The 27950-nt window shown below is 38.6% G+C and overlaps 1 protein-coding gene across 1 annotated transcript in view; it reads left to right on the top strand.

The window, feature by feature from the left end:
- Positions 1 to 27950, top strand: part of trim37 (tripartite motif containing 37) — an 81025-nt gene that overhangs the window by 10915 nt on the left and 42160 nt on the right. The window contains 13 exon segments of the mRNA XM_052035940.1: positions 1830 to 1946; positions 3272 to 3284; positions 3286 to 3360; positions 4255 to 4377; positions 10249 to 10372; positions 11915 to 11982; positions 12544 to 12668; positions 14670 to 14720; positions 17336 to 17417; positions 18271 to 18347; positions 20308 to 20487; positions 22125 to 22239; positions 26372 to 26587. Of these exon segments, the coding sequence (XP_051891900.1) occupies positions 1830 to 1946; positions 3272 to 3284; positions 3286 to 3360; positions 4255 to 4377; positions 10249 to 10372; positions 11915 to 11982; positions 12544 to 12668; positions 14670 to 14720; positions 17336 to 17417; positions 18271 to 18347; positions 20308 to 20487; positions 22125 to 22239; positions 26372 to 26587 (1366 nt within the window).

The raw sequence follows: 27950 nt of genomic DNA, 5'->3' as shown, positions 1-27950 counted from the left end.
CAAGGAGGAGATGTTACTACCAATCCACACTGACTGCGGTCCCCCAGTAAGGAAGTCGAGGATCCAGTTGCAGAGAGAGATGCAGGCCCAGGTTTTGAAGCTTTTTTATTAGTACTGAGGGGATGATGGTGTTGAGCGCAGAGCTGTAATTGATAACCCGCAGCCTGATGTATGCTTTGCTGTTTTCTGGTTGCTCCAAAGCCAAGTGGAGAGCCAGTGAGATTGAGTCCACTGTAGACCTGTTGTGGCAGTAGGCAAATTGCAGCAGGTCCATGTCCTTGCTCAGGCAGGAGTTAAGTCTAGCCATGACCAACCCTTCAAAGCACTTCATCACAGTAGATGTGAGTGCTACCAGGCGATAGTTGTTAAGGCAGCTCACCCTGCTCTTCTTGGGCCCTTTTTGAAGCAGGTGGGAACCTCCAACTGCAGCAGTGAGAGGTTGAAGATGTAACAAGTAAAAACAAAATATATTTATAATTCCAGTTGGTACAGGCAACTTCTTAAAATTGGAGTTATTCAGGACTAGATAAATTAGACAGTTTAGTATGAACATTCCTCTTATATTTTTAAAAATACTGTTATAATTACAGTACTGGTGTCTTGAAACTTGTATTCCATCGAAGAAGGTACCATAGTCTGTCAATACCTGGAAGTGTTCTAGTTCTGTTTTTCTAGCTCTGGCCTTCAAAGGTGGACTGTTCTGTGTGCTGACAGAATATAAACAATAGCTGAAGGGATCTTAAGAAAAAGACTTCTGCTACTCTACACACTTTCATGTTTTTTTTACAGAAACTGTCAAGTGAAAACATTGAGATGTTGAGGGACTCTGTATTTGTACTTCCAATATACTAATGGGGAAAGAAACTGGAGGTGGAAGGGAAGATCCCTGACAATTCATTCTGATGTTATGCTCTTTACCCTATTTTGAATATAATTTAGTAGTGCAGCATTTGTTATGCATAAATAAATATTGGAAAGATTTGGGAATGGCTTAAATACTTTCATCCATGACACTTGAATTTGAATGTACTTTAGGCAAATGTAATTATTCCTTTTGTCTAAACTGCATTGAAATTCATCTCTCAGTTAACTTGTACTTTCAGTCTGGTATTCTGTATTTGCTACTTATAACAGTTGTCCTCTTCAGAGTGACAAACTGTAAATGTGATGCTGAGCTTGTGGTTGTCATTAATGCTTTGCCCTACTCCCTCTCTATTCTTTTAACTCTTCAGTGATGCTCTGACATCAGCTTGGAATGGCACACAGATCTTTCATTTGGCAAGTAATAGAATTCGGACCTCCAATGTTGACTTTAATTTCGGATGATGACTTTTCTACTCCCACTTATAGATTGACTTGATTCATTGCTTTCTTTACTTGTCCCATTGCCATCTTTTTGTTTTGTGCTGTCACTTCACTTGTTATTCAGTCTCCCTTGCCTTCCTTCTCACAGACTTACATTTATTCCTTCCCTGCCTTCCTTCACTTACTCCCTTTCTGTACCTTGTCTTAACTCTTTTCATTTAAAAAAAAATCACTAAACTATTTCTCTCAACACTGTTGCAACCTGATCTGCAAATATTTCCTGGTTTTATTTACAAACTGCCTCATTTTGCTTGCTGAAGTAATTGTTTAAATGGGACTGGGTTTTGAGCACGTTTGGTCACGTAGGTATCTTCCTGGGAACGCTTGGAGTTGATAAAGGAAAACTTTGTCCACACTTGTATACACCTGTTTGGTGAAATATCTATCATGTCCTTCCATATTTTTCTGTATGTAAACAAGTCATTTATAATAGTTACTTATGATTCTATGCCTTGTCTTTGTAGGGCACCTCTTCAGCTGCGGGAGCTCGTGAACTGCCGTTGGGCAGAGGAAGTCACACAACAACTGGATACACTTCAGCTATCTAATCTCAGTAAGCATGAGGAAAATGATAAAGACAAGTAAGTGCTTCACGCCTATATTTAGGTCTTGTACAAAACCTAATAAAAATAAGTACTGAATCAGAGTTCCTCTGTAATAACTTTAGTCCATAACCTATATTAAATAGCTGTTATTGAATATAACACGTTGGCTTGCTACCACCACTGTTAATCCTTGTGATTGATGGGTTAGAAGGTGCCTCACAGCAAATGCACAGCTTTCAAATATAGTTCCTTTATGATAGATAATATAGTTCCTTTATGGTAGACATTATTTATCATAAACTCCAACAGAGTGTACTCTGATTTGTTTAGTCTTGCACTACCACTTCATTGGAAATTAATATTTCATGCCTTCCACCCCATCACAGATCTTCTCTTGTTCTTCTCTGCATTAAAGCTTTGTGACAGCTGATCACCTGAGCAGCTTCGACATCAGCACCCTTTACGTGTCTAATGAAACTCACTAGAACACAATGTTTGGCAGGGTAGACTGACGTTGAACTTTGGGCTCCAATCTTTACAATCAGGCCTTTATAGATACAAAGTTATTATAGATGCAATGTCATGACTGTATATCTGTTCAGAGATATGATTAGGGTATGAATGCCACATAGGACTCATTCCTGTGCTGTTCTTTGGCCCACAATGTCTGTGCTGACCATGATGCCAACTTAAACTGCACATCTGCCTTCATGTGGTTTCCTTGCGTGTTCATGTGCCTGCCTAAAATGCCTTTTAAATGCTCCACCAGCTCCCCTGGCAGTGTGTTCCAGGTATCTACCACTCTGTATTTTTAAAAAAAATACTCGCTCACCTCCTTGAAACTCCACCACCACCCCCCCCCCCCCCCCCCACCTTAAAGCTATACCCTGTAGCATTTGGCATGTGCATCCTGAGGGGGGAAAAAAGACTGATTTGTGTACTCTATCTATGCCTCTCATAATTTTATGTACTTTGATCAGGTCGCGCGCCCCCCCCCAACTGCCAATACTCCATGGAAAACAATCCAAGTTTGTTTAACCCCTCCTAAGGCTCTTGTTTTCAATAATGAGAATTAATTCACGACCCCTAGTCCGTCTTGCAGGATCTTTGAGACCACAAATTGAACTAAGTTATAGGAAGCTTTAAGTTGCAAGATTGTGCTAATGATGCACTGTGTGAATGGCCTAATGTTCTTTTTGCTTGGAGTTTCTACAGAAAGAGAAGGCATATTTTGATCTAGGCTGTTTAATCCCTTTTTTTGTAAAAAGTAATTTGACTCCTAAGTTGATGCATTAGAAGTTATTGTAAATTCTTCAGAATTAAAATTTAATGTCTTTTAATTTTTCAACTTTTTATTTCAGATGTGACAGTCATTCATGAGAAACTGAGTGTATTCTGTTGGACTTGCAAGAAATGCATCTGTCACCAGTGTGCACTTTGGGGGGGAATGGTAGGTACAATAGAGACTAATCATAATTCTAAATTCACTTAATATGAAACCTTTTATGAAGGTTGCAGCTGCAACAGTGTTAAGCTATCATTCTAACTTCTAATGGCTTTTCAATTCCTGAAAGAAAACCAGGTTTGATTAGTGTGCAGCTTTGAAATCTTTACTTGTAGAGGATATGGGTTTTATTGGCAAGGCCAAAATTAATACCTGTTGTAATGGGCTTTGAATGTGGTGAATCCACTGACTCATGGTGAAGTTACTCCCTTGGAACAATTACTTGGAGTCCTGGATTTTGCACTGATGCCTTGAGGCACCCTGATAAAACTTGCCAATTTGAAAATGACCTGTGTATGCTTGCTTTTTATTTCCCCTCTGTCAACCAATCTTCTATCCTCAACTCCATTTTGTTCAATCAACTTGCGTGACACCTTATTGAATGGTTTGGAAATTCCAGACCCTATTGCTTACATGCTTGAAGAAAAATTTGATAAACAGGATTTCCCTTTCATTAAACCATGTTGACTATGCCTGATATAATCTTTTCTAAGTTGTGTTATCACTTGCATTATTTTCCTGACAACTGTAAAACTGTGTATGCAATATCTTTGACATACTGATGTAATCTCAAGTGTCTACTCTGAAGGCAGATGAACTAATTTCTCTTTGGTAAATAGTTCTTCTAGGAACTAACAAGAATTTGGCCAGCTAGAAATGTCATAAGGTTCTTAATTCACTGTAGTGCTGCATTTATTTTCTATGCCTTCAGCTGTGTAAATAAGAATTTAAAAAAAAGAAGCAAGAGTAGCTCAATCCTCCTTGTACCTGCCCTGTTGCTCATAAATCATGGTTCATCATTTTCTTCTCTCAAACAGTGATTGTCTGTTTTCATTGCAGCACGGAGGCCACACGTTCAAACCATTAGCTGAGATTTATGACCAACATGTTACCAAGGTGAATGATGAAGTGGCAAAGTTGCGACGTCGATTGATGGAGCTAATAAGTTTAGTTCAAGAAGTGGTAAGGTGATAAAGGGAAATGCTGATCCACTAAGCTTGACCACATAACCCAAAGTTGTCTAACCTGGTTCTACATGTCCTGTGTTCTTATCCAGTCCTTGCTTCATCTACCTTTTGGATGACCATAATTTTGTTCCTTTTCAAATTGCAAGAGACAGTTACATTTTTCACCTGCAAGGACGTATGGGTGTGTTTTTAATACAATAAACATAGTAAAGATCACCATGCAGCAAGATAAATTTTATTTGTTTTCCTTCCTCTGTAATGCTGTGCGAGAAGTTTCAACTGTGATGCAAACTAACTTGTGACCCTTCTTAAATCTCTCTGGATCTTGCCTAGTTTTATCTTGTTGTCACTTCCCATCCCCACAGATTGTCTCTCCTTGAGTCAATATTCCTTTTGTCCCACTATACATTGTTTTCCACAACTAAATCTTTTCACTCAAACTTCATTGACTAATCACTTACTTGGCTTTGAATTTGTTTTTCTTGTGATCTCTGAAACACTCTAGATTTCTCTTTGTACTCAAATAGGTTATGAAATTGTAGATATAATATTCTTGGAAGCACTCTAAATTGGTAAATTGATTTATTCTTGTCACATGTACAGAAGTAGTAGAAAAATTGCATTCTGTTCATATTGATTCATTACAACAGTGCATTGAGGTAGTACAAGGTAAAACAATAACAGTGCAGTATAAAGTGTTGCAGTTACAGAGTGCAGTGCAGGTAGACAATAAGGTGCAAGGTCATTACAAGGTAGATTGAGAGGTTTAAGAGTCCATTTTATCATACTAGGGAACTGTTCAATAGTCTTATAACAGGGATAGAAGCTGTTCTTGAGCCTGGTGGCACGGGCTTCAGGCTTTTGTAGCTTCTGCTCGATTTTGGGGGAGGGGAGGAGGCAGAAGAATATCCTGTGTGGGTGGGTTCTTTGATTTATGCTAGCTGCTTTAACCAAGGCAGCAAGAAGTATAGACAGAATCCACGAAGGGGAGGCTTGTTTCTGTGATGTGCTGAGCTCTGTCCACGACTCTCTGCAGTTCTTGCAGTCATGGGCAGAGCAGTTGCCATACCAAGCCACGATGCATCAGGATAGGATGCTTTACATGGTGCATTGATTAAAAATTGAGAGTCAGAGGGGACATGCCAAATTTCTTGTCAAATTGCATTCTATGCAATAAGATAGTTTATAGTCAATGAATAGTCTAAAGTGGGCTTCAGTTGATTCATTCATTAGCAAGCAGGCATTTGGGCCAATCAGGTTTGGCATTCCCTAATTCTCTAGGCTTAGAAACTATTAAAAAGTGAAGCAGCAATTCAAAAATTCAACCTGGAAAAATTTGTACAATGGAATTTTGCAATTGATGAATGGCAGTGGGAAGCACGAAGGTGTTTTATTTTTCCTTTTGAATCTTGTATGCAGAACACTTTTTTTTTAAGTGTTTGAATATTTCTGCAAATGTATATGGCACTAAGTAGCTCGGACACCTGACTAATCCTAGATTCAAAAGGCTTAAAAGGTTGCAAGGAACTTTTACTTCCATGACTCTGTATAACCAAGAAGGTACTGATGGATAGATGCTGTGATGTAGATATATGCAGTGACCAGTTTCTTTAATGGCTTCTGCAGTAAAAATGAGATACATAACCAGTTAACGTGATTCTGTTGGGTTTTTTGGTGGTTGATTGACAACAAGAAGGTTCCCAGTGTCATTTTCAAATAGTTTATGGAATTTCTTATGACACTTTTTAAATTCTGAACATGGATGTCAATCTTGTGGAGCTTAAATTCTAATCTTTCAAAAAAAGTGTTACTGCTGAAACCATGGCTGAATGTTTCTAGATTCTGAACTGAAAATTATCCATACTGTTTTCTCAGAGTTTTCTCCAATGGAGACCCTTGTATCAGTGCAGACTGTATTCAAGTCCAGATCCAGGTGTACCAAGCCACTATCTGTCTGACTGCAACTCAGAAGAGTTGCAGTTTTTTTTTTTTTGCCTCAAGAATTCATAGTGTGTGTGTGTTGATACCTGCCTATTGATCTTGGCTGGTGAAGGGGGGGTGGATTTCCATTATATAAAAAAAATATTGATACATCATTTGTGTACAAATGTAGACAATGTTTTGCATATTTACTGTTATTGTATTCATTCTAGTCACATATAGAAATTTCTACTTGGAACGAGCTCACCACAGACTCTCTTCTTGCATGTCGTGACCAAAGGTGATTAGAACATACAAAGTAGAAGCAAGAGCAGGCTCTTTGACCCTTTGTACTTGCTCTGCCATTTGATAAGATTATGGCTGATCTTTTACCTCTGCGCTAATCTAAGAGACTGAGCCCCCAACAGCTCTTGGATGGAGGATTCCAAGATTTCAGTACTTGTGGATGCCGAAGTCTCTGAATGGTCAGTCTCTTGGGCTGTGATCCCTGATTCTAGACATCTCAACATCTCTGCATTCTCCTTGTCAAATCCTGGAAGAATTTTGTATGTCTCAATGAGATCCTCTCTCATTCATCAACACTCTATGGTATTAGCAGAGTTTATTTAATCTGCCATTGCCAGATTGATTTCTGGGAATCTTTGTATCTTTCAGTTACAAGACAGAGACTTGTGCATGATATTTCAGATAAAGTCTCATTGGGTCCCCGAAAAAAATTTGCGGCAAAAATCTCTACTCTTACACTGAAATCCTCTTGCAATAATGGACAATGTAGCCTTTGCCTCAATTGCTTACTGTACTGGCTAATTTTTAGTGATTCGTGTACTAGAGCACCCAGAACCCTCCTGAATCCCACCACATATAAAGAAAAGTCAATGTTTCTATTTTTTTCTACCAAAGTGGTAGTGATGTTGTTGGATAGTGTAGAAGGTTGCTGTAGATTACAACAGGATAGAACAGCTGGGCTGAGAAGTGGCAGGTGGAGTTCAACCCAGATAAGTGTGAGGTGATACACTTCAGGAGATCTAATTCAAAGGCAGAATACAAAGTTAATGGCAGGACTCTTTAGCAGTGTGGAAGAACAGAGGGATCTTGGGATCCACATCCATAGATCCCTCCAGGTTGTGACGCAGGTCGATAGGGTGTTAAGAAGGTGTATGATGGGTGTTGGCCTCATTAGTCAGGGTATTGAGTCGAGTGCCACGAGGTGATGTTGCAGCTCTATAGAACTCTGGTTAGACCACACTTGGAGTATTGTGTTCAGTTCTGGTCACCCCATTATAGAAAGGATGTGGAAGCTTTAGAGAGGGTGCAGAGGAGATTTACCAGGATGCTGCCTGGATTGGAGAGCATGTCTTATGAGGATAGGTTGAGCGAGCTGGGGCTTCTCTCTTTGGAGAGAAGGAGGATGGGAGGTGTACAAGATAATAAGAGGCATAGATTGAGTGGACAGTCAGAGACCTTTTCCCAGGGTGACAATGGCTAACACGAGGGAACATAATTTTAAGGTGTTTGGAGGAAGGTACAGTATAAGGGGGATGTCAGGGGTAAGTTTTTTTTTTTCACAGTGGTGGGTGCATGGAACGCACTGCAGGCAGAGGTTGTGGGGGCTTACACATTAGGGACACTTAAGAGACTCTTAGACACATGAATGATAAGAAAAGTAGGGGGCTATGTGGGAGGGGAGGGTTAGATAGATCTCAGAGCAGGATAAATGTCAGCAACAACATTGTGGGCTGAGGGGCCTGTACAGTGCTGTAGTGTTCTATGTAAGGTGGATAAACTTTTTAAATTTTACATAATGTTTTACTTGCCGTGGCCTTCCTCGTTCACTTATCTCTCTCTATCTCCCTGAAGCTGCTTTGTATGGTCCTCACAGCCTATAACTGCCAGCTAGCTTTATATCATCAATAAGCTTAGAAATATTAGATAATCCCCTCATCTAGAACATTGATTATGAACTCTTTAGTCCCAGCGCTGTTCCCAATTTGAAAATAACTATTTATTCATACTGGTTTCTGTCTGTTAATCAATTCCCCATATAGCACATGGTATTGGTAGTAAGCATTTTGTTTATCAGTCTTCTGTGTGGCACTTTATCAAAGGCATTCTGAAAGTTTGAATTACACCTTGTCTATTAATTACAACCTCAAACTCGTAAGTCTGTTAGGGAGACACTGCACAGCGGCCCTCCGAGTCCTTTTGCACATGTACACCATGCTCTCGGCACATACAACCAAAAACCTTGGCGCAAACATCTGTAAAACTTGGTCACAAATAGTTCCTTCTGTTGGAGGACCAAGTTTAAGTGCACTGCAGGAACCTCATTCTTGGAATTGATGTTTCTGAGTAGCAACAGATGTGTTGGCATCTGTCCTTGGAATCTGTCTGTACACCACAGAATCCTGTGTTCTTGGGGGGAGGGGGGGGTGGTGCGGGTAGGGAGGGAGCTGAGCCATATGGAAATGTGGTATGTCACTAAATCTTTTGTGGGAAGGGCCATTCCAGCAGGAAGTGGGTGACTGTCTTGCCCCACTATAATTTCTAGGACAATTTATAGAAGTGTTGGAAGGACCACACAGGGAAGGTTTTCCTCACCCCAACCTCACCATCCTAGTACCTGTTTGACAGTTACAGCACATCTTTGAGTATGAAAGGGAATATACACCCCAAATGATGGGCCTGCATCTTGCATTATATAAAAAAAATTGATTGTTGGAAGTCAACATCTCAGACCCAGAACTTCACAGCAGAAGCTCCTTGGCAGCATTCTAAGTCACTGCACTTTCAGATGCTGCTTCGATGATCTTCTTTCCATTGTAAGGTTAGAAGTGGAGATGTTGCTATTGATTGCACAACGTTCAATTCCATTTGCAAGTCCTCTGCAATGAAGCAGCCCATACCTCCGTGAAGCAAGTCCTAGACAACAACGGGCTCATAAGTGACAAGTAATGTTCACGCCACAAAAATTGCTAGGCAATGACTATATTGTACAAAAGGTACTCTAACCACGTACATGGGACAAAGCAGCCTGCTTGACTGACAATCCCATTATACCACACTAAGGCATTCATTCCATCACCACTGTGATGACAGTGAGTACCATCTACAAAATGCCTGCAGTTACTTGCCATGTTGCTCCTCCCACACTCATGACCTCTGCTACCAAGAAGTAGAATCTTCCAAGTCACACGCCATCTTGAGTTGGAAATATATTGGTGGTCCTTCAGTGTTGCCGGATTAAATATCAGAACACCCTACTCAGTAACGCTGTGGGGGTAGCTTGACTTCGAGGATTCCAGCAGTTCAAATAGGTGGCTTACTAACACCACCTTGAAGGCCATTTGGGTTGAGCAATAAATGTTGCGTTTGCCAGCAACATCCAAATCCTGAAAAATATTGCACATTGTGAAATAGTAACCTGTAGAAAGTACATTGGGTACAAGAAATTAAATGTGCATTTTTTAAAATAAAATTTGAGCTTTAATTTAAAATAGTTAAATGGATACATAGTGACTTGCTTTACGAGTCTGTTTTTAATTATTTGAGAGCACAGTTAATCGAACACTTAATATTCAAGTTGTGATGTCAGCAGATTTTACAAATGTTCTGCCTCATGAGTGATTATTGCAGACTTTCCGATTTTTAAAAAATTATAGGCAATCAAATCTTGGGATAGTAGATTGTCACTAATAAATGTAATAGAGGTTTTCTTTTTGTATCTAAACACAAATTACATTATGTAATTTTCTACCAGAAGGAATCGTTGAGGTGGACAGCACGAATCAATTTAAGGGGAAGCTTGGTACTGATGTTAACTAGAAAGGAAGTTTAGCCTGTTGCTGTGCTGTGGGTGCCATGCATTTTTTTTTAATGTAAGGTTTGCATAATGGTGTAGATTTAATAATGTTTATTTTGTATCCAGGAGAGAAATGTGGAAGCGGTACGTAGTGCAAAGGATGAGCGTGTGAGAGAGATTAGGAATGCTGTGGAAATGATGATCGCAAGACTGGATACGCATCTGAAAAATAAACTTATAACACTAATGGGTACAGTATACATATTTGTGACTAAATGTCAATTTCTGGAAGTAAAATATTCACCTGGAATAGTGCAACCCATCTTGCCTTGCCTGATCAAGCATAGGTGTGAGATTTAATGTATGTACTATCCATTGAAAAGGTTTAAAGAAAAACAAATGGGTAATTAGTTAACTACAGTCAGCCTAACACTTTTAGTTGGCAAATTATTGGGAAAACTGAACAGAGTAAATCAGTGTTTACAGGCGCAAATTGATCAAAGACGCTCAGCATGGATTTGTTAAAGGAGGGTAGTGCCTGACTAACATGTCAATCTTATCTTTTTGAGACGTGTCTTTAAGGGTCACACAATTGATGCATTACACACTGAATGTGGAAAGACATTTTCTGAAGTTTTCTATGGCAAATTAACCAAGAAAGTAAAAGCAAATGTGATCCAAGCAAAAGTTGTAACTTCGGTTAAAAATTAGCACAGTGAGAAAAGCAATGAGTAAATGGATCAGAATTTTAGTGGTATGCAGTTGGGTTTTAGCAGGGTACAGTATTGAAGCTTTTGCTTTGTATGATGTACTTTTAAATTATTTAAATTTGTTCACTCTCCTTGCACTGATGTTTGACAATACCAAATCAGTAGTGTAGTTGATAGTGAACAAGAAGATTCCAGGCTGCAGGAAGGTGGAAATGGACTGGTTAGATGAGTATGTTAGTTGTGAGTCCACACATTTCTGAAGGAAACACAATCGGTAGGCACAAAATACTAGAACTGTTTTTTAAAACAATGACACTAGTTAAGCCTTGACTGGCATACTGTGAGCAGTGCTAGTTAATACATTGGAAGGAGAATGTGATAGTACTAGAGATTTGAGAATTTTGCCATGAATAGAGAACTTGTAATTGTGAGGAGGCTGGTGTCTGTGGAATAAAGACAGGGGAGAGTAAATGGAGTTGTATAAAATTGAGACTTAGTGCAAACAGGAATGATCTCTTTCCCTTAGCAGAGGGCAATAACTAGTGGGCAGAGTTGCCTTCATTTCTTTTCCATTCACCAAGTAGTGGGGATTTGGAACAGGGTGAAGGATACAAGTTGTCATTGCATTTTAAAAAGTACCTGGCTAATTACTTGAAGAGCCATAGCCCACAAGATGCTATTAACCTACAAGATTAATCTAGTCCATTTCTGTCTGGCATGGATGAGATTGGCAACTTCCTGTGCTGTGAATTTCTATGATTCAGGACACTTGAAGCTATGCAACACCAACCAGTGGGCTAGCTTCTGATTTTTGCCTTGTGTTTCCACAAGAAGAATAATGATTAGCTGTCAAGGAGGGGGACCTTTGCACCACAAATGCTTCCTTCAGGGGTTTGTGGCTGCCAGAGACACATATTATCTGGAAGTGATCTGGGCCTTGTTGCAGAGTGCCTTTCCTGTAGGTCTGGTGCGGGTCAATCTGGGTACATTTGCCAATGTTAGTGCTACAGCATAGACTCTTAACCCATGTTCTGAGTAAACGTATAAATCTCTCAATTTGGCTCTTTAAAATCTCTTTCTAGGTCAGAAAACATCATTGACCCAGGAAACTGAGCTGCTTGAGTCACTGTTACAAGAAGTAGAACATCAGGTAACCCAAAAATTGAAGAGGAAGTAAAATAACAGAAGTTATTTGGATTGCAAAATATTAGAATTGATAATTTTTCCAAGAGCTCATGACAGATTGAGCCCCTCAGTTTATTGTAGAAAAAAAGTGACATTAAAACTAATTGCTGTGGCTTAGTTGGCACATTTAGTAAGCAGTGTGTGACTGAACAATGCCCCTCATAAATATGACTTCTCTCCTGGTTTGGTTTGAGTTTCCTGATGCAGCCTTAATGGTGCTACAGTTGCTATTGAATCTAATGGCAAATGTATGGGTGAGGACAGCAGTATCCTTGGCTGTAATTGTTACCACTGTGAAATAGGCTGCTGGCACAACCTGGGTTCCCTCCTGAAGAATGGCTGTTTATAGATAAAGCACTGTGGGAATGAGGAGTGGCTGGGAAATCATTTCCCAGCAACTTCATAAAAGGCAGAGGGCAAACAACCATGAGGCTCAAACTTGTACATTTATATTGCTCTTCTCATGTGATATTTGTAAGTATATTTCTGAAGTGACACCTGCCCCAAATAATTTTGTTTCCTGCAGCTGCGATCCTGCAGTAAAAGTGAATTAATTGTGAAAAGTCAAGAAATCCTGTTGATGTTCCAGCAAGTACATCGTAAACCCATGGCTTCCTTTGTCACAACACCTGTCCCACCAGATTTCACAAGGTACTACAAAACAATAAGGGAAGTAAGAAAATCTGCAATAAACAAACAATTGCATTATGTTTGCATTTTCACAGATATCTGTGAACAGAAAGAGGATGTATCATTTTGGACTTGAACAACATACTGAAAAGGGAGAGATTTTTCTCCAAGCAGTTTTTTTTTGTGGTCGTTCAATCCATTCTGCATTGTATATTTCTGCTTTTTTTTTGGTTTCCACCTTTTTCCGCCCCCTCCTTGCTCCAAAATTTTACATGAATTCCTGCCTTCTGCTTTTCAGATGTGGTGCAAGTATGTAGATTCTAACTGTGATCAATGTTTTGTTTTATTTCATTAGTATAGTTCAAACATAGTTTGCTGCAGGATTAGGTTTGGTGTTTATAGAACAGTACAGCACAGGAACAGGCTCTTCGGCCCACGATGTTGTGCCAAGCCAACAAAATTAGTAATCAAATGCCTAACTAAACTAATCCTTTCTGCCTACACAATGTCCATATTCCTCCATTTCCTGCACATTCATATGCCAATCTTAGTCTCTTAAATGCCTCAATCATATTTGCCGCCTCCACCACCCCTGACGAAATGGGGGATTGTGTAGAGAAGTAGAGGGAAAGGAAAAAGTTTTATTGCTATAGTTGTTTCTCATCTCACAGGGTGGAAATGTAGGATCGTTATTAAGTGTTTAAAGTTTAATTTGAGAAATGTTTTTTTCCCAACCTGCTCATTTTATTGTGTGTTAATTCTATTGGATAGCCCACTGTTCCAGCTTGTAAGAAGTGCAGTGCCCTTTCCTTACCTGGATGATGCATAAATGTTCAATGGAAAGTGCCGTTTTCCCTTTCACTAGGAGTTGGGATGGGCTCATACCCCCTCTAGTGGTTGCTTTAAGTTGTAAAGGATGAGAACAAGGCTGGCTGCATTTGTTCTGTGAGGATTATTGATCTCTCGAAAACAAATGAGACAGTCCTGGTTGGAAAGGAGGCAGAGATCTATGATACCAGATCTGCATTAACTTTACATTGTTCACATAAATGGCAGCTTTGGGAATTTGGTTTTGGTTTATTATTGTCACCTGTACAGAGGTACAGTGGAAAAACTTGTCTTGCATATACCGATCGTACAGATCAATTCATTACACAGTGCAGTTACATTGAAGTAGTACGGAGTGCATTGAAGTGGTACAGGTAAAAACAATAATACTTAGTGACGTAGAGTTTAAATTTAAAAGTGTAGAATGATTATGGTAAGGGTAATGAGTAGATCTGTGGAGAGCAGCTTGCAACGAGTCGCCACGCTCTGGCGCCATCTTGCTAAAAACTTGTATCTGAATCAGGCAGGAACTGTGTTTAAATTTTTGCCTTGGAACTGGGTGCACTGTAAGCCACCTCATTCAATTTTCTCGTGTCCAAGAATATGCAAGTGTACCTGGTGGTGTTAAGTAATGGTGTTATAATTGGATTGTAATGGAAAGGACATAATAACTCTAAGAGAATTGTTGTTTTTCTGCTCCCAATTTCCTTTCTGTGCCAAATATTTTAATACTTTCCACTCCAGTAAATTCCTCTTTTGGTATTTGGATGACCAAAATAGGAATGAAGAGCAAAGCGATAAGTGTTCTGTCCTCGGGTGATGTTCCCCTCAAACTGCACCTCCATTTGCAAATAATCCTGGCACAACAAACTTGGTGCAATTGGGGAGCTATGCAAATAATTTGTCAGTTGTAATGTTGGATGCATCTTTGGAATCGTATTTATTACCTGTAAGAATATCATAGTTTTCGAATACATTAGTAACAATGTTGTTGCCTGCTGCCTTGTGTATATTCAATGTATTCAAGTAGATAAGTAATTGGGTATTGATATAAATTAGTATTGGAATAATGTGGGAGCACTTTATGTTCTCTCTCTCCATGATGGGATACAGGTGGACTGAATATTTAATTGCCAAAAGCAACAAATTAATTACAACAAGGCTATTTTTAAATTTGGTTTCCTTTTTCAATAGTGAGCTGGTTCCTGCTTACGACTTCAGCACATTTGTCCTATCAAATTTCAGGTAATGGCTTATTTCCCTTAAGAATATTTGTCAACGTTGTGGCTCTTGTTGGTTTTATCAATAGCAAGTGAATGGCACTGTTCATTTGCACTTGCTCATGTACTTTTTAATGGATCTTTGCACAAGAACATGATGTGATTTGGTAAATTGTTTGGGGGAATATGTGAATGGGGCAAGCGCCTGAGCAACTCCATAACCAATCTAATTAAGGAATCTTTACTGAGGCAAACCGTCAAAACCTGAAGTGTAGGTTAGAAAATCTGTCTAAAATGAACTGAAAGACAATAGAAAATGGGAAGGAAAGATGGGATTGACGAAAAGAAATGAGTGGCAAATGCAAGTTCATTTTTAAAAAACAGGAATCTAGAGAATGATACTTCAACATTTAAAGTTGATTGTCACCGCCAGAGTGGTGATGTGCTTTTAAGATTTTATGATGTTAAAAATGTTAATTCTTTACATGAACCAGTCCTAACCTTGTAAGCTTACTGGTGACTTGTCACACAAACATAAGAAATAGAAGCAGGAATATGCTATTTCTTATTTTGTGCAATTTTTAACTTTGGCTGATCTTTAACTTTGCCACTTTCTTGTTACTAAGCCCATACTCCTAAAATGTCAAATATTTATATTAAAAAATATACCCTCTGACTGAGCCACCACAGCCCTCTTTGGGTAGAGAATTCTAAAGATTTACTACCTTCTGAGTGAGGAAATTTTCTTCTCATCTGAATGCTGAAAGACTGACTCCTTATTTTGAGATTCTGATCCCTGCTTCTAGATTTCCTAGCCAGGATAAGAATCAAGGAGACACAAGAGATTGCAGATATTGTTGTCTGCAGCAATAAAACCAAACTGCTGGAGGAAACATTGGGTTGAGCAGCAGCTGTGGGATAGTTGATGTTTTGAATGGCAACCTGCATCCTGATGCAGGGACCTGAAATGCTGACTATCCCTCTTCCTCCACAGGATAAGCATCAATCCTATATCTTGTAACTTTAAGGATTTTATGTTTCAGTGATGTTCCTTGTATACTAAGAGTGAAACAAATCAGCAGTAGAAGTTGGAAAAGTAGTAGGCCAGCAGAATCAAGGCAAGCAGTAAATGGGTTCAATGTATTGGGGGGGTGATGAATTAAAGATGTAAATAAAAATAAATGGATATGATCTAATTGCCATTAAGGAAATGTGGCTGCTGGGGGCTCGTATGTCCAAGGGTATTCGATATACAGGAAAGATAGGCAAAAAGGAAAAGGAGGTGGAATAAAGATGAGAGCAGTACACTGGTGAGAAGCAACCCCTGGTTTGGCAGATCATTTTGCAGAATTAGAATCTGAGTTAAGCTACAAAACAGCAAAAGGCAGAAAATATAGATGTGAGTAATTTATCAACAACCAAATACAGTAGCAGTTGTAACATTGGCATGACGTAATTCAGGAAGTTAAGGGATTGTGTAACTAGGACTAATACAGTAATTGTGGGGATTTTTAATCTGTCTATAGACTAGACAAGTCAAATTAGTGATAAGAGGATAAATTCTTGTTTGAGAACTTTTTTTTTTGCATTCAATGTGTTGAAAAACCAACTGTGGGGGGGGGAAGTACTATTCATATGATCCATACACTTCTCCTGTCTTGGTCTGTAAGGGACCCACCATTAACCTGGTTGATCTTATCCTTTTCTACGTAAACAGTGAGCCTTTTGGAGACTATTTTGCTGTCATACAAGTCCTGCAACTTCAGCACTCCAAATGCTTTAGTGCAGTTTCTTAAAACATTGGGTCAAACTTGGAATAGGATTTCTGTATCAGTCTTTAATGGATTTGTTTTCTCCTAAATTTATTTTGATGCACTGGTATTGTGCCTTTGTGTATTGGATGTCTCATTATTTATAGTTTTAATAAATATACCATCTGTAATTATTGAAAAAACCCCAAGATATATGAACGCTGATTTGGATTGATGGTTTAATATTCACTCTTTATAAATGCAAGCTATGCAAAAGTATGCACACTTGGCAATGAATCATTGTAGGCATTTTTTTCTTTTGCTCAAGTAAATTCACAAGGAAGCAATCCAGTACTCTAGTGACAAATTATACTTTTGAATCTGGAAGTCAGAATTGGGATCCTGACCCTCTCCGTGTAACTTGCAAGTTACTTGGTAGTGTGCAGTTCTTTAAGAACCAAGTTGCCGGTAGATATGCTCCCTTGTCCTGAAGCTTGTTTTCTTGCTACCCTTGGCTGAACAAAAGCAGCTTGGAAGAAGGGAGGTTGAAGAACAAAACCCACAGTAAGGGCATGTTGTGCTTTGAAAATGAACATTATTAGAAACTTTTTTCTTTGACTTCCTTTGACTTCCTTCGCTCCTGACTTCACATTCACTTGCTTTCTTATGTTTAGAGTTTGAAATCAAGCTACTTGCTATAGTTATGGAAGTTCTTTTAAGATACAGGTTTATGTACTCTTGTTGTCCCATTTTAATATGCAAGTGCTGCATTATTATTGTCCTTTTTATTCTAAGCAAGTATCAAAATGCTGAAGATTTTTGATGTATTCTGAATGTAACACTTTTTGGTTTCAAAATGATAATGTAAACTTTTTTTTGTTTCGAAAAGCACTTTGCGTCAACGTGCAGACCCTGTATACAGCCCTCCTCTGCAAGTATCTGGACTCTGTTGGAGACTGAAAGTTTATCCAGTAAGTTTTAAAAGTGTTTGTATTATCGAGGGAGGCTGGAGGAGAAGAAGAGTCTTTTAAGAGTGAACTTTGTTTCTTGAACTTGAGTATTAGTGCATGGAACTTGCAACACGGGATCATTTTGTTGCATGGAGCTTCATTATTTGAACTAAATGTAAAGAGGAGAATGCACAGTTCAAAATGTGCTACTGTCATTCTCATGGCTATGCCCCAATGATGGAGAATTAATAGCACTGAAAGAAATGGGACAGAAGGGTCATAATGAAATTGGGCACAAAGCTTATGCTAAAGTTTGCATCTATGATGTACAAGACTAAGTACCACTAGTCTGCCCTGAAATCTGTAAGTTGAGTCATTTTTTCCCCTCTATTTCCCCTTCTGATGATGTGAATCTCCCCTGGCATGCACTAACAAGCACACAATTATATTTCCCCTCAGCTTTTCTACCCCTGACCTGATGCATGACTAGATTCAATAGCCCTCACAACTTAGTTAAGTTGGCTCAAGTCCTTGAGTGATATGAACTGATAGGAAATTCCATTAGTTCTTCCAAATTTGGTTTGCTTATAGATAATTTTCTTGGGATGCATGAATAGTAGACCAAGTAATAAAGAATTATTATTCACAGCTTCAAAAAGAAAATGATGTCAAATGTCTTTACGCCTGAAATATTTGACTGGATTAAAAAGAATAGCTGAATACACTTCTGTAAAGAGACTTTTAAAAAAAAAAAAAATTGTTTCAAACTAGATGCAGTATAATAAAAATGTGGTTTTAAAATGTGGTTTTAATTTTCTTATGAACTAGTGCATATATTTAAAATTTCCAATAAAAGTTGCACATTCCTTTCTAGGATGGAAATGGAGTAGTGCGTGGAAATTACCTGTCAGTGTTTCTGGAACTCTCTGCAGGACTCCCTGAAACATCAAAGTATGGTCACTTTTCATGTTTGTATTAAATGTTTTTACCTTTTTATATACTATTGTATAGGATTGCCAGATGTATTTAATAAATGGCATTTTCTCTCCATTTCAGCTAGTTGTAAAGGTGTTTATTTTGATTGATTCTCCCTCCCTTTGCTGGGAAAGTTTATCCTTGCTGTGATACAGTACATTGGATGATAGCAGCTCTTCAATAATCTTAATATGATCCCTTCATCTTCATCCCCCTACTCAACATGTATTGGTTAAATGTTTGACTGCAGCCTACTTGCATCCATCGTGAATGTCGTGAGTAGGTTCAGGCGGTTTATAGTTTCAGTCATATTTTGCTTTTTGCTGGTCTCATCCCTTTTCAGTCCTGTCACTTTGCCACCCCTGCATCCCTCACAACCCTTACTGTGTCCAGGTAGAGCATCTGTTGAGGTTAACTATTTCATAAGTGGTTGTGGAACATGGAATGCTTTGTCATAAGTAGTTGTTGGGACAGCAGCCATTGAAATTCTTAAGAAAATGTAGGAAAAAGCTTTAAAACAAATACCAGGTTATAAGGAGAAGGCAGCAGAGCAGACTTGCTTTTGATTGGTTAAGGAAAGAGCCATGGTGTACATAGCACCATGAGGCCTCCTGTGCTCTATATTAATCATGGTTTTAATCAAACATGGGATATTCTGGTTTCTGAGTGATTGTTGCATGATGTTGAGGTAAGCCCTTAGGGAGGTTCTATAACCTTATGACCAAATGAACTTGTAATATTGCCTTGATTGAACTTGAACCTTGTGGAAGTGAAATTTCAAGAATGCAGGGAAAGATTGCAAAAAAGTCTAAAATGAACTTTTCTTCCCTCCTAATGACAGAGGTCAAAGTGCATTTCAAGTTTTGAAGAAGAAACTGGGCATGTTTTGAGATGCTCTTAGTTATGAATTGGTTGTTGCCTTCTGCTGTCTAAAATAGAAACAAAGCCAGAATTAATAAATTTCAAAAGTGAAACATGAGGTGCTGGCTAACTTCTGTCTCCTGCATTCTGAGTTTTTATTTTGTACTGCAGCTTGACTCTTCTTGGATCAGCTACTCCATTTAACATTTGTGCTGTTCCTTTTTTGCAGTCTTGACTACAAGTCTCTCAAAAAATTTTGCTTTTCAAGATGTACTCACTTTTGTTGAATCTGAAGTACTTTGGTTTGTAGTTCATCATTTCTTTTAAGAACTTTTATTTCCAAATTAAGTTTTACACTCAACTTTAAATTTTGTTTTCCTTTTTGTTTTGTTCCCTCTTTTAAAGAACTAGGTATAAAGGAAACTTGGCCTTTTGCTAATTTGGTGGTTCCTCTTCAATGTGTTGAATTTGTTATTTAATAGTGCTCCCGTGGATACTTTTTTGTCTGCATATCTACTTGCAATGTAATATTAAGTAGCTGGATCTAAACTGAAAGCAGTGTTTGAGATCATGTCATTATGAGCTAAATGCTATTAAACCATAATGCTATAATTGAATTTCACTTTAAAAGCCATTTGGTAAACAATATTTTACATCTTCTTTGACTGCTTTTTGTGAGTTTAAGAAAAATTACTCGTGGTATCTCAGGATTATGTATCCAAAGCATGATAGGAGACTGTTTAATAGCCCTAATATACACATCCCAGAAAAAATAATTAAGGAAATATTTTGGAAATGTAGTTTTGAAACTGACCTAGATTTTCTGTAAAGTGCAATATCAAGGAAACGTAGAGTCCTTTATTACACAGCGTACAGAAAGTAATCTGGTGACAGATGAGAGAAACCAGTAGGAGCTGATACTTCTGAGAAATGCTTGTGTTCCTAAGTTTAAAAATTAATTTATTATCTAAATGTTTTGAAAGTTAGTCAGAGATTAAGAAAATTCATAAATTTTCAACTTGTGCCAATTTTACTAATTTGAACAGAATCTGTTAAGTTCTCCATACTTTTCCAGGTACGAGTACCGAGTGGAAATGGTTCATCAAGTCTCTAATGACCCAACCAAAAACATAATTCGAGAATTTGCTTCTGATTTTGAAGTTGGTGAATGTTGGGGTTACAATCGTTTCTTTCGATTGGACCTTCTTGCCAGTGAGGGTTACCTGAATATGCAGAGTGACACCTTGGTCCTCAGGTAAGCAGGGTCTTGGGATTTTCTTCATTTGAAAGAAGTACATTTCCTCTTTCACAAATTGAGCTAGTGTGTAAACTAGTCTGTAGTAAATTGATCAGTGATCAAAGTACAACTTGCATTTGATTTGTGTACAATTCCTGATTGAGGAAAGGGCTATAAATATATTTTTAGTCACTTAACTTTCTCTGGAACAAAAATGTTTGCTTCCAGGACTACAACATGCATGCCAGTGGCTCTACATAATTTTTTCAAAAAATCAGCTAGTATTTTGTAGAATATCAGCATTCCTTCAAAAACTTGTATCTACAATATTTTGCAGATTTCTCTTTCTTACTGTTGCTGCATTTCGCCTGCAGGTGGCAACATATGAATATAGTTAGTTATTTTTTTAACATTGGGAGCCTAAATCGAGTCAAAAGACAATTCCTTTTTGTGGACAGATTCTGAATGGAAGTCCAATCATAATGCAAAGTTTAACGCACTTTGCAAAATCTCGATTGTAAACTGGTAGTGAGAAGTGTCTAGGTCAAGGCAACTTAAGGTTTCAACTTGCACTTGTATAAGTCACTTGACTGTAACTTGAGGATCCTGAAGTGACCCACATGGAGATGCTGTTTTACTGAATGCTCTGAACTGCTCCACTAAGAGGTTTAGAATTGAAAGGGGGTGAAATTGCTGTTCAAACCCACTGACTGGTAAGGTGTAATTTTATTATTTTCTGATTTCCATGGAATTATTAGGGGATAGGATTTGGCAAGTAGAGACAAGATGCTTCACACAGTGCCAAGATTCCAATCTCTTCCTTTCAGGTGTTCTTTTGCTATCAGCTATTTAACCCCACCCCCAGAGTAGCTTGTGCTGCCACATTGATGAGGAAATGCAATAGAACTAATTAAATATTTAACAAAAATCAGAAGGCGTAATGATATGGCAGCTGTAGGTACAGATTTGCATTCATCTTTTGAACCAGGTTAATGGAAATGTTTGTCTGCAAGTTCTTCAGAAGTATCTGTGTTCATGATTTTATTGAAATTTTCACACGGCAAATGTAAATTTACTTTTGAAAGACTAGAATTTGGATCACATTGCACTACTTTTGTGTATTATGTGATCCATTGTCAATGGAAAATGAAACTAAGAATGGAGAATCGTTTGAGTTCCATAATGAGTCTGAATCATCCATGCACCTGACAGTAATACATTGATGATCCCAGACCAATGTGTCTGGATGCTACTTCTGTAATTTTCAAGTATCCATGTGAGGCCCATGCCATCTGTGGGCTACTCACGCTGAAGCAGGTCTTTGTGGTGCCTGTGAAGTCTATTGCTTGACTTTTATAGGCGGCCTACTCAAGCAAGTGCTGGTAACCTGATGTGGTTAACTTCCTTTTAAGGTAGGTACTTAATCTGGTTGTGGGGGAATAATTTCTACAGTTTTGTTGCTTCACTTGAACTAAATGGTAATTTCAGTTGTGCTTTCCTTAGAAATATATTGGGAAAATTGCATCTCAAATTAACCAGATTTTTCTGGATTGGTAAAATATAACTTTAGTAAATATTGTATTTGGCTGATGAATTCATTTTAGAAATTCTTGATTCTACATGCCCCTTTTTTCTTCCTTGTCTGAATTGTACAGGTACCAGGTGCGTGCACCTACATTTTTCCAGAAATGTCGTGATCAGAATTGGTACATCAGCCAACTTGAGGTAGCTCAAACGGGTTACATTCAACAAATTAACAATCTCAAAGAGGTCAGTTTCTGTAATCTACCTTCATCCTTCAGTCAAATGGAAATTTAAACAGCATAGATTGATATTTTGGTCTTGATGACTGGTGTCTCTTCCTGAATATTCTACTCCTGATTTAGTTGTTCAGATAATGGCCACATGCCTGAGTCATTACTGCAGCGCAAAACCACTGGTTTTTGTGCAGGATTTACTCATGGTATTTTCTTCCATGCTTGATTTCCCTTTGGGTTATAACAATATTTTGTGTTTTTATATTAGAAATTCTGAAGTAAATCTAATTTTTCTGTTTAAACTGGTTCAAATGCAGTTGTGTGAAGTGATGCTGGTTTATGATGTCTTCTGTTTATTTTTGATTGTTTCAAACATTTTGCACCAGCTGTGTTTTTTTCCTGACTTGGAGGAAATAAAGCTGTTCATCAATTGTTTTGGGAGAAGCTATAGGTCATCTTTTGCTGTAGGTGAGAATCTAACATCTGCCATTAGTTAGCATTGACTTTTGCAAGCATAAACTTTAATTTCTTTAAGTGGTCAGAAATGCAAATTAATGACATTTTTGTGGCAAGTGTAGCAGGCAACTGGGGCCTGAGTGACCAGGAGAAGCAATTGTACAGCTCTCTAACCAAAGGACTGAGAAGGAAGTACAAATTAAAATGTATTCATAGTGAAATTGGGTAGAGAAAGGTAAATGAATATAGGGGTGGGGGGTGGTTGGATTATGGCAGAAGAGAATAAATCCAGGTTGTTTTTTTAATGAAAACACCAATAACTTGGATTATACAGTAAATAGGTCTTATGGAGGACCATGAGAAAGAGGGGTAGAGAGCCACTGCTGAAAACATAAACTGAAACAAAAATAAAATGTTGGGAATTTGAAATATATATTTTATGAAAGAAAATGCTTAAATGTTCGGCAGGTCAGGTAGCATCAATAAAGAAATAAAAGTTAACATTTTGGCTTGATCACCTTTCATCAGGTTTGCCATCATTGTCAAATGAAGTTGCGGGAGAAGAAATGGTGGGGCTTTCTTGTTATCAACAAATGGCATGACTAGAATTGGCATGGAATGGAGTTGGGATATTTATGGTAACTAGCTAATAAAAACAATGCTGGAAATGCTCAGCAGGTTGGGCAGCATCTCTGGAAGGAGAAACAGTTAATGTTTTTAAGGGCCCTTTGTCAGAGCTTTTCTTCTATACTAACTAGCTGTTTTAAAATTAATCAAAACTTTTACAAAGTTGGAAGTAGAAGATACACCTGTTTATTTGCTTTTTTTTAAACAAAATAAAAACAGTAAAATGCACCAAGGAAATTGTCCTGGGCATTGCATAGGAAGGTGACTTGATGCACAGCAAAATGTAACCCAGAAGATTAAGTACTAGGATAGTTATGCATAGTTTTATACTTCGCAAGCTATTACTGCTGTACGCTCTTGATCTTTTTCATTGTTGGTCCTCTTCCTTCCAACCTTGTTGCAAAAAATAACTGCCAATATGAAATAACCAGGACAGCAAAGACTTGAGTCTTGATATTGCTGCTTGGTGCATGTGATACTGGCATACATACTGTGCTGGTCTGCAATTTCCAGCTTGATTAATGCTCTCCATCTAATAATTGGTTCTGTCTCTTGGTTGTGTAGCAATTCCAGATGACCATGTTCTGCATTTAGATGCTGGTTTCCCAGAGTATAGCCTTCCAGTCATAATAAATTAGAGAACAGCTGGACTTCTGAGTGTTTGAGAGATTGATCTATCTAACACCAGGAGGTCAAGTTACTTCCTCTCGTGCTTCCCTATCCCCATTTTGCTGTTTGTGAATTGAATAAAAGTGCATGTAAACATACAATTAAAGTGCTTGGGTGGTAGGCACTGCTATATTAAAAAGTAAATGCTGGTTTGTTCTAATTCCTCTTAATGTGCTTGGTGAAGGAGTAATCGGAGATGGCTGACCTGAGTTTCTGCTGTGGCTCTACGACTGGTTGCAAAGAAATGTGCACGTACTGCCATAAGAGCCATTTGACTCCTCGTGCCGCCTTTTGCCATTCAATAAGTTAATGGCTGACCTTCGACTTCAGTCACTTTCCTGCACTAATCCCATGGCCCTCGATTCAAAATCATTAGTTTTCCCAAATGGTATTTCTTCATACTGTGCAAATTTTGCATTCTGATCAATAAATGCCTAACCCACATTGTGGCCACTCCCAGGTTGAATAACTAAGATCAGAAATGTACCAGTGCTTATTCTTTTGATTACCTACTCTTTGATATTCTGTGTCATGTCATGTAAATTTGAGTTTGTGGCCCCTTTTTGCTTTTTGCAGTGTCATCTGAACTGATGAAGGGTCTTGACTGTCAATTTCCCTCCATAGATGCTGCCTGATCTGCTGAGTTCTTCCAGCATTTTGTGTTCCTTCAGATTCTGGCATCTGCAGTCTCTTGTCTCCATCTGTAGTGGAGTAACAAAATGGTGGTGTCTGCTGCCCTTGTCTTGGTAATAGGAGTTGCAGTTGGATATGCTATTGGAGTAGCCTGAGCAAGTAACTGCAGTGCATTGTGTACATGATGCTTGCACAGCATCCACTATGAGCTGGTGGTGGAGGGAAAGAATTTTCAGTGGTCAGTGGGATGCAATCATCTTTGACCTGGTATAGTGCTAAGTCGATCTGCTTTAGTTAGAGCTGCACTCATCCAGCCAAGTGGGAACTATTCCATTGCAATCCAAACTTTTGCCTTGCAGATGGTGGAAAGGGTTTGGGGTGTCAGGGAGCAAGTCACTTGCTGCAGGACATGTGGCCTCTGACTTCCTCTCGAACTGCCATGTTTGTGGCTACCGCAGTTGAATTTCTGGTCAGTGATGCCTCTGATTATCAAGGGTAGGTGGTTAGACTCTTGGCTGTTGTCATTGCCTGGCACTTACCTGGATTGAATGTTACTTGCAGCCTATGCCTTAATGCTGTCTGTCTTGCTACATGCAGGCATTTTCTCAATCCTGATACATGTTTGGGCAACTGATACCAGAAATAATTTCAGAGTACGGTTGCCATATTAGAAACAATTTGGTTCAGATTTTTTAATTTTTTAAGTACTGTGGTTTATTGAAGTACACTTGGCCAAGTAGCAGGACATCTTCATGTCTATCGAATTAATAGTTTCTACCTGGATGAAGTGGAAGAGCAAATGTTGCTATGTGCAGATTTGTTTGTCTAAGAATACTGAACTCTGGAATATGTTGGAAATTTGCCTTTTGTCACTGATATCCAAAAGAAAATGTTTCTATCAATTTTGTAGCCTTGCAACAGTAATCAAACTGCATCTCTTACTTCGTGAAACAATTTTCCTGGTTGGATCATATTCCCAGTTGATACTGGTTAACACTGATTGGCCTCAACACTTTCTTGCAGCTAAATGGTGCTGCTTTGCTTGGCTTGATTTATTGCAGAGAACTCCAAAACTACAAATTTCCTTTAAATAAAGGAGGCACTGATAATGCTAGAGGTTGTAAGAATTTTGACCTTTCAAGCTTTGTGATTAAAAGCTAAAGGGTCATTTGCTGCAAAAATGCATCTGTACCTATTGAGAGCATCTTGTATCTTGGCAGAAAGGACACAACCTTTGTTTAACTTTGAGAAGACTATTTACTTTATTTTTCATTTCCATATGCTTGAGATCCAGCAAATTCGCAAGTAGAAGATCCAATACATCAATCAAATCAACAAAGCTTCACTTATTTAATTCACTTAAATGTAATAGAATCCAGTGTGTTCGAGTATCAAAGCACTCTGCTTATGAGGGATTAAGGAAATGGCTTTTTATTTTATTATGGTGGAGTCATTGACCTACTTCCACATCTGATATCAATGAGGAATGTATGGCTTCACTAGCTTGTAGACAACACGAGCTTTAACACTATTGTAAGAGTCTACATATTCATCAGTGTTTACTAAATGTTGTACGTGTCTTTCTATTTAGTCCTTCCAACATCCTTCAGGTGAAGTGAAAATAAATGCATAAACTTGTTAGTGTACTTGTTCATTTAGTTGGTAAAGGAATGCATTTTATAATTTGGTGTATTTAAAACATTTGTTTTAAGTATCTCTTCTGTCTGCATTTTCCCTGTTCCCCATCCTGACTTCTGCAGAGATTGGCCATTGAACTGTCACGTAACAGAGCCTCTCAAAGCTTGTCACCACCCAATACGCGCTTGAGCCCACAAAACAATGACTGCTCGGATACCAGGACAAAAAAGCTTGCTTGTAATGAAGATTTGCCAGCAGAGGGTGCGTGTTCCGTTTTAGCAGTCAGCCAGGTTAAAGAGGAGGAGGAAGAGGACAAGACTCCACAGGATGACTCAAATGTAGGTGGTTAGTTACAACTACAAACTTTGGAGAATCTTCCAAGCTAATGTCATGGAACTTCAGGTTGATTCTTGAAAATATTTTGAGAATCTCAAATCATACAAATGTAAAATATTGCTAACAGCTTCAGAAAAGAACAATAGAAACACTTATCTAGCACGGATGAATATACCTGCAAAGCTCCATTTTTGAGGCATTGACATTTAGCCCAGGGTTTTTCCTCCAGCAGTTTTAATTGAATGGTAAATAAGCACTTGCATCAGGTTTTTGTGTAAAGTAAATTTATATGATGTGGGGAGCTGGATGTCATAATTGCAACACGCATTAATTGGTTCCTTCAAAAGAGTGAAATGCTACAAGCTGTGAGTATAAAGGGGGCTGTCACATGGAATGTGAGTGATTTGAACTAATGCAACGGTTCACTGTTCCATTTGTCCATTCTTGGCTTTTCTATTGGTTTTTCTCTAACTTTTGGTAAAGGGACCTTGGGTTTTCCAAGAAGTTGCAGGTGATCTCATTCTGCTACTAAAAGGGTCCTTTACTCTGGGAATTGTTCAGGGTGAGCAGCCAGAAGTCTTGGTACATGTAGGTACCAATGACATAGGTAGAAAAAGAGAAGAGGTCCTGAAGGAGGAATACAAGGCATTGGGGAGAAGGTTGAGAAGTAGGACCTCAAGGGTAGTAACCTCAGGATTACTACCTGTGCCACGTGTCAATGATAGGAAGAATAGAAAGCTCTGGCAGATGAATGCGTGGCTGAGTGACTGGTGCAGGGGGCAGGGCTTCCAATTTTTGGATAATTGGGACCTTTTTTGGGGGAGGCATGACCTATTTACTAAGGATGGGTTGCACCTAAACTCCAGAGGTTCCAATATCTTGGCGGGAATGTTTGATTTAGTTGTAGGGGAGGGTTTAAACTGATCTGGCAGGGGGATGGAAACCAGGATGTTAGGTTACAAGATGCTAAGGTAAAGGAGGGAGTTTATAGAAACAAGTCCAATGAGGATGGCAAGAAGGACAGGCAAGTGAGAGGTCAGGATAATTTGCTGAATAATAGAAGTACAACAAGTCAGGATGTTAGGATACAGAATGTTAGGATAGGGGATGAGGTATATAGGAACATGTCTAAGGTAGTATGTAGTGAAGATGGTAAGAAGGATAGACGGGTGGAAAGCCAGGATAATCTGCTGAACAATAGAAGTACAACAAAATTAATAGCAGATACCGGACTAAACGTACTGTATTTAAATGCACGTAGCATTAGGAATAAGGTAGATGACCGAGTGGCACAACTACAGGTTAATAAATACGACATTGTGGCAATCACCGAGTCATGGCTTTATGACTCGTGATTGGGAACTG

The sequence above is a fragment of the Pristis pectinata genome, chromosome 21, assembly GCF_009764475.1.
Source record: "Pristis pectinata isolate sPriPec2 chromosome 21, sPriPec2.1.pri, whole genome shotgun sequence".
Classification (NCBI taxonomy): domain Eukaryota; kingdom Metazoa; phylum Chordata; class Chondrichthyes; order Rhinopristiformes; family Pristidae; genus Pristis; species Pristis pectinata.
Note: the sequence above shows the minus strand (reverse complement) of the source record. Positions and strands in the feature narration are given on the sequence as shown.